Below are 7,048 nucleotides of genomic sequence, written 5' to 3'. Positions count from 1 at the left end.
ACACAATATCAGACAAGTGTTCATTCTAAATTATTGACAGGAATTTTAACAAAATTTAATTAAATTTTGATTTAAAGCTTTCGTGACTGCAGTAATTCATATTCTTAGTTTTTTCGGTAAAGTCACGTTGAAGAGAAACAACAAAATAACAAAATATATATAAAACAATAAAAAATTCTCACGACGTTTCGACCATAACTCAAACGGTCATCATCAGGCGGAAAAAAATAATAAATGCAGGCCGGTGCAGGGCCACTACCCTGTGCCACACAGTATCAGCTGCTACTTGGGGATGCTTTTCGAGTGTTTCAGACGAGATCCGAAACTCCGAGTTGCCGAGGCGATTAAGCAAGCACCGAATTAATGCAATTATTATAACATAGTGAATGCTTGGGGGCTTCTTGGCTCTCGCTCCTGGTCAGAGATCTCCCCAACCCACGGGCCCACAAAGACTAGCCGCTCGCTCTTACTCTGTAGGTTGAACCTAGGAATTGAGTGTTCAACTTCACATTCTTTTCATTAAAGGCCTGTGACAAAGGTGCATCTATTGTAGCGACCGTCTCAAGCTTACACATCTACCGGGTCTCCATTTGACTTTGTAATGTCTAGGAGCAAGTCCACCCACACCTCCACTTCCATGAATTGCTGGGAGTTGCCTCGCTCTGCCCCAGTCAGAATTCACCTCTGGCTTCACGTTGCCTCCATCAATGTGAAGGTCCGATTTTGGAGTTGAATCATCTTCACATTTCACCATCACCTCTTCCCTCTTCACCATCACCTCTTCATATTTCACCTTGAGACCTTTAAAAGTGTCCAAGCTGGGATTTTCTTCCGGTTCGTGTTTCATAAGGGATGGGCTTATTGTGGCACTTTGACTTTCACAAGCTGATTTCAGACTCCACTCCTTGCAGATCTTCTGATGCTTCTGTGTTCTCTGGTGTACTTGAAGATTTTATGAATGTGCAAACACCTTCTTGCAGAGTGCACCTGAAGGGTTTCTCTCCTGTGTGTGTCCGATCCCGGGATCCCCTACCAGGTGAAAGTCCGCATCGAACCGAACCCCCGGCAAGGCCATCGTCTACTTAACGATGACAGAAAATTCACACGAAATGTCCTTTTCAACGAAGTCTTCCAGATGTAAAATTAACTTTTAATGAAGAAATAAAATAATCTAAATCAAAACACAACACAATTCAAAGATGTTTCATTTTAAAACTTCAGAACTTGCGTGAATGCGTCCTTCGTGTGCAAATGTTGTGACTTTCCTGGCCTGAAGGCCGTCAATGTGTTGGACCATTAAATGGTGCACAGCGTCCCAACAACAGCAGTGGGGTTTGCTTCAACCGATAGGTACGAACATCCAGACGTGAATCAGCAAAGGGCATTTCTAGTCCCAGTTAGACAAAATTTACATCAACACATAAGACAAAACTACAATTCTTGTTGTAGAGAATGCATCTCCGCTACGTGTAAATTGTAAGTGGTATGCCTTGTAACTGATGAATGATCCGAGCGTGCTCCCTATTTCAAAGACGATGAGTTGCTCCAGAGGCCGACGCTTCGTGAAACACAAAACACCCTTTGACCTGTATCACAAGAACAACGGGTCTCACCCGAGTGATCTGTACAGGTTACTTCCAAACACACACACACACACACTTTGTCCTAACATCACTTAATCTATATTTGAACACTTAATCAATGTTTGACACTCATAGAAAAAAATGTTACATGTACACGCACAATCAGACAAGTATTCATTCTTAATTATTGACAGGCATATTAACAAAATTGAATTACTGCAGTGAAATATCCTGCATCAGGTTCCATCGTATTCACAAGAAGCTATTTTTAAAAATACGCACCGTCTGCTTAACAGTGTATGTACATATTCGTGGTTCTTTCGGTAAAGTCACGTAGAAGGGAAACAATAAAATAATAAAAAATATAAAACAATAAAATTCTCACTGCAGTCGAAACGTCGTGAGAATTCTATTGTTTTATATTTTTATTATTTTATTGTTTCCCTTCTACGTGACTTTGCCAAAACAACCAAGAATATGAATCCTTGCAGTCACGAAAGCTTTAAATCAAAAGTGTATGTACACCGTACTATTGTTGCGTCATTCAAAACGAGTAGGCCGTTGCATGCTGGCGTCTGGGTCAAAATGTATCAAATTCTAAACATTACGCTACAAATAATAGATGAGGGCGCTTCGATGGCAACACAAGCAATCGTCATCAGGTGGGACAAGCACAGCAGCAATAGTAGGCGCCTACTACTTCAGCAGTTTCTCTTGCTGTGGTTGTCCCACCTGATGATGATTGCTTGTGTTGTGATCTAAACGCCGTGATCTGTTATGTTTCTACCCACGTGGTGACTTTACAGAAAGAACTCAAGAGTGTGGATTCCTGCAGTCACGAAAGCTTCGAATCAAGATTGCCTACAAACTACACAACTGAGATTACGCATCAATCATCGCCCCCTACTGACAGGCTCTTGTCCACATGCAGGCTGGTGCAGGGCCACCACCTTGTGCCACACAAGGGCAGCTGCTACTTGGGGATGCTCTTCGAGTGTTTCAGACGAGGTACGACACAAAACTCCGAGTTGCTGAGGCGGTGAAGCAAGCACCGTGTAAATGCAAATATTATAACATAGTGAATGCTTGGGAGCTTATTGTCTCTCGCTCCTGGTTAAAGATCTACCCAACCCACGGGCCCACAAAGACTGGCCGCCCTTACTCTGCAGGTTGAACTAGGAACTGAGTGTTCAACTTCACGTTCTTGTCATTAAAGGCCTGTGACAAAGGTGCATCTATTGGAGCGACATCATCTCAAGCTTACACATCTACCGGGTCTCCACTTGACTTTGTATTGTCTAGGAGGAAGTCCACCCACACCTCCACTTCCACAAACTGCTGGGAGTTTCCTCGCTCTGCCTCACAGTCAGAATTCTCCTGCTTCACGATGTGAAGGTCCCATTTTGGAGTTGAATCTTCATCTTCATATTTTACCTTCACTTCTTCGCTCTTCACCATCACTTCACCACATTTCACCTTTACTTCTTCGCTCTTCACCATCATTTCTTCCCTCTTCACCTTCACTTCTTCATATTTCACCTCGATACCTTTAAAAGTGTCCAAGCTGGGATTTTCTTCCGGTTCGTGTTTCATGAGGGATGGGCTCATTGCGGCACTTTGACTTTCACAAGCTGATTTCAGACTCCACTCCTTGTGGATCTTCTGATGCTTCTGTGTTCTCTGGTGTACTTGAAGATTTGATGAATGTGCAAATGCCTTCCCGCACACACTGCACTTGAAGGGTTTCTCTCCCGTGTGTGTTCTCTGGTGTGTTTTAAGAGCAGATGACTGTGAAAATGCCTTCCCACACACACTGCACTTGAAGGGTTTCTCTCCCGTGTGTGTTTTCTGGTGTGTTTTAAGAGCAGATGACTGTGAAAATGCCTTCACACACACACTGCACTTGAAGGGTTTCTCTCCCGTGTGTGTTCTCTGGTGTGTTTTAAGAGCAAATGAATCTGAAAATGCCTTCCCACATACACTGCACCTGAAGGGTTTCACTCCCGTGTGTGTTCTCTGGTGTTTGTTAAGAGCAGATGAATCAGAAAATGTCTTCCCACACACACTGCACAAGAAGGATTTCTCTCCCGTGTGTGTTCTCTGGTGTGTTTTAAGAGCAGATGACCGTGAAAATGCCTTCCCACACACACTGCACTTGAAGGGTTTCTCTCCCGTGTGTGTTCTCTGGTGTGTTTTAAGAGTAGATAAATCTGAAAATTTCTTCCCACACACAGTGCACTTGAAGGGTTTCTCTCCTGTGTGTGTTCTCTGGTGTGCTTTAAGAGCAGATGACCATGAAAATGCCGTCCCACACACACTGCACTTGAAGGGTTTCTCTCCCGTGTGTGTTCTCTGGTGTTTTTTAATATTAGATGAATCTGGAAATGCCTTCCCACACACACTGCACATGAAGGGTTTCTCTCCCGTGTGTGTTCTCTGGTGTGTGTTAAGAGCAAATGAATCTGAAAATGTCTTCACACACATACTGCACTTGAAGGGTTTCTCTCCCGTGTGTGTTCTCTGGTGTTTTTTAAGAGTCGATGAATCTGAAAATGCCTTGTCACACACAGTGCACTTGAAGGGTTTCTCTCCTGTGTGAGTTCTCTGGTGCCGTGTCAAATTTCCAGTCCGATCCGTGCTGTATGCACGCTGGTCGCATTGTTGACTTGTCATACCGAGCTGCGCTGAGTGCATTTGCTCCATCAGACCAATTCTGCGGAGGAAGCGTCAGAGGAAGCGTCAGCTGCAGACAGAAAAAAAATATCCACACCATCTACACGTCAGTATCGAGGCACAGAGGAATGCATATATAGTCACATGTGACTTACACGTCTATACTTATTCATATATTCAGGATGTAAAAACGTTTCCCAAATTCATCACAGGGCTGTTATGGCACACAATGCGAGGGCAAATGGTTATAAACATGCCTGGAAGTCCTCGTATCTTCAAAATGAATGTTAACCCAAAACTCCGAGCACACAATTTCAGCTGTCTGGCTACAAAAGGAATATTTATGAGAGCTAAATTCAGCTGACATAGCAGACGGTGTTGAAAACAATACTATTTTTGTAATGCAGAAATTCATAAATTAACGTTCAATCGCAACTTAGAGGTGTGAATCCAGGCTCAGATGTCCTTAAATGCTGGGATGAACAGTTCCGACTTCAGCTGCATGTGTGTGCTGTGTTAACTTCCTGTTTCCATTCTTACAAAGAGTTCCAGAGGAAAACAAAAGTAAACTATTGTTATGATATAACCTCCGTGTTCAACAGAGTTAATAGACGTTACTGCAAACACAAACTGTACACTGTCACTGGGTAAACAGGCGGTGGCGTGTCTAGAATCACGCCTGGCCACCTTCATCTGCTTGGCATGAATGCTTCCTCACTCCAAGTAATTAATTGAGGATCAACGAACATATCCGAGGCTAACTGGAGTTTGCGTGTCTCTCTCCGTGGTGAGATGTTAACTACCTCACCTGGTATACAGGAAGTCGTGGGTTCGATCCCGACCCTGACGCCTGCTGTATATTTGGAGTTTGCGCGTCAATCCGTTTAGCGTCTTTGACCGATAGACATTGACACACGTATTCTTGTTTCTTTCGGTAAAGTTACGTAGACAGAAAATAACAATAACAGATAATACAATTACATTAGATAAAGACTACTTCTTCTTTGGTTCTTTCGGTAAAGTCACGTAGAATGAGAATAAAATAATAAATTGATAAAATAAAATAACACAATAATATTCTCACGACGTTTCGGCCACAACACAAGCGGCCTTCATCGTTGTGGCCGAAACGTCGTGAGAATATTATTGTGTTATTTTATTTCATCAATTTATTATTTTATTCTCATTCTACGTGACTTTACCGAAAGAACCAAAGAAGATGAATCCTTGCAGTCACGAAAGCTTTAAATCGAAAATTAAAGACTACTTGTGATGCGATCAAAACGACGTGAGTTGTTTTGCTTTTTTCATTGAGACCTCCTTTGCCAGAAACAAGATATAGGAATAGGTTTTACCCTTTTAACTGGCACAAAAACTGACACCTTTATTCAAGGCATCATGTTTGCAATAACCACAACACAAGCAGTCAAAATGCAAACAAAAAAGACAACTCTGATAATAATATGCATTGTCCTTGAATTTGATTGTCCTGAATCTTTGTGCCAGTTAAAAGGGTAAAACCAATTCCTATATCTTGTTTCTGGCAAAGGAGGTCTCATAATGTTAATGCTCACCCCGAGCCCTCAATACTCTGATAGTGCGCTGTTTTTGAGTTGTACGCCTTTTGGCGTCTTCTGGTCCAACATCAATGGAGACTAGGCTCTAAGAAAAGCTGTCTCGGGTGTGGACCAATCAAATTCAAGGACAGTGCATATTATTATCAGAGTTGTCTTTTTTGTTTGCATTTTGACTGCTTGTGTTGTGGTTATTGCAAACATGCCTTGAATAAAGGTGTCAGTTTTTGTGCCAGTTAAAAGGGTAAAACCTATTCCTATTGTTTTATTTACAATTATTTGTTCATTTTCATTGTTATTTTCATTTAACTTTCTATCTGCGTGACTTTACCGAAAGAACCAAGAATATTAATTCCTGCAGTCACCAAAGTTTTAAGTCAAAACATTCACACACGTTGACAAAGCCTCACCTTGTGTTGTTGTGGGCAGGTCGCTTCTGATAACAAGAGCGGTATAGCAGCTCAAGCGGGCTTGGCCTGGTAACAAAAAAATAAAAACTGCGTGAATATTTACAATAAAACAAAGTTACAAAGTGGCGAGCCGGGTGAAGACAAATTAAACTTAAGCGAGATAATTAAAGTGAACGCAATCAGGCGAGGGCAGGAGGCAAGGCCCCGCGTGGCTAGGCCCCGCGTTGTAAAGTTCCAACCTGGACATCGATTCCCATGCTCGCTGCTACTCAACTGACATCCCCACGAGAGAGAGAGGCTCTACCTTGGTAAACAACAACAGCAACCACCACAACCACCACCACGACCACCACCACAACGATGAGAATTTCTCACCTCGGATTTCAGTGCAAGCGCACACACGGCAGCTTCCTGTTGCCTCGCGACAGCAGGAAGTAGTATGACGTCACTTCCCTCCCACGAACGGCTCTCTAACTGAATAAATTATGTTAATGAGACCGGGCCAAACTGCGAGGGATGGAAGCGTGAGCGCCGAGCCCGTCGCAATAAACTCGCGACGGCTTTAACGGACACATTATGTTAATGAGCCACTAGTCACTGGGCGTAGCTTTGCCCAAATAAGGATTGCCACTGGAACGATATAGGCAGTGACCCAAACGGAGGTGACGTCATGCTCAAGAGCGCGGTGGACGGAGGAGGGATGAATACCGTGGTGACATGACGTCACTAGCCAGGTACACCTCCCCCTGGCGTTTCACGCTGATGAAGTAATGCAGAGTGGTGACGTTACAGAGTTGGAGTTTAAGTT

General features: G+C 43.2%; 1 protein-coding gene across 1 annotated transcript; it reads right to left on the bottom strand.

The window, feature by feature from the left end:
* Positions 1 to 1,129: 1,129 nt before the first annotated feature.
* Positions 1,130 to 6,303, bottom strand: LOC142910215 (uncharacterized). Its single transcript, XM_076059914.1, has 3 exons — positions 6,241 to 6,303; positions 3,739 to 4,296; positions 1,130 to 3,570 (listed from the first exon to the last, which is right to left on the bottom strand). The coding sequence occupies exons 2-3, from the start codon at positions 4,284 to 4,286 to the stop codon at positions 2,844 to 2,846; spliced, it is 1,275 nt and encodes a 424-aa protein (XP_075916029.1). The 5' UTR covers positions 4,287 to 4,296; positions 6,241 to 6,303; the 3' UTR covers positions 1,130 to 2,843.
* Positions 6,304 to 7,048: the final 745 nt, after the last annotated feature.

Source organism: Petromyzon marinus, unplaced genomic scaffold, assembly GCF_048934315.1.
Source record: "Petromyzon marinus isolate PM22_M1 ecotype Great Lakes invasive population unplaced genomic scaffold, UKy_Petmar_22M1.pri1.0 PM_G_Scaffold_14, whole genome shotgun sequence".
Classification (NCBI taxonomy): Eukaryota; Metazoa; Chordata; class Hyperoartia; order Petromyzontiformes; family Petromyzontidae; genus Petromyzon; species Petromyzon marinus.
The sequence above is the reverse complement of the archived record's forward strand: the minus strand, read 5'-3'. Positions and strand labels throughout refer to the sequence as shown.

Coding starts and splice junctions, on each gene's coding strand:
- LOC142910215 (XM_076059914.1), bottom strand. CDS start 4,286: ATGGAGCAAATGCACTCAGCGCAGCTCGGTATGACAAGTCAACAATGC. Junction 3,571..3,738: donor ACGGGAGAGAAACCCTTCAA/GTGCAGTGTGTG, acceptor GAAACCCTTCAG/GTGCAGTGTATGTGGGAAGG.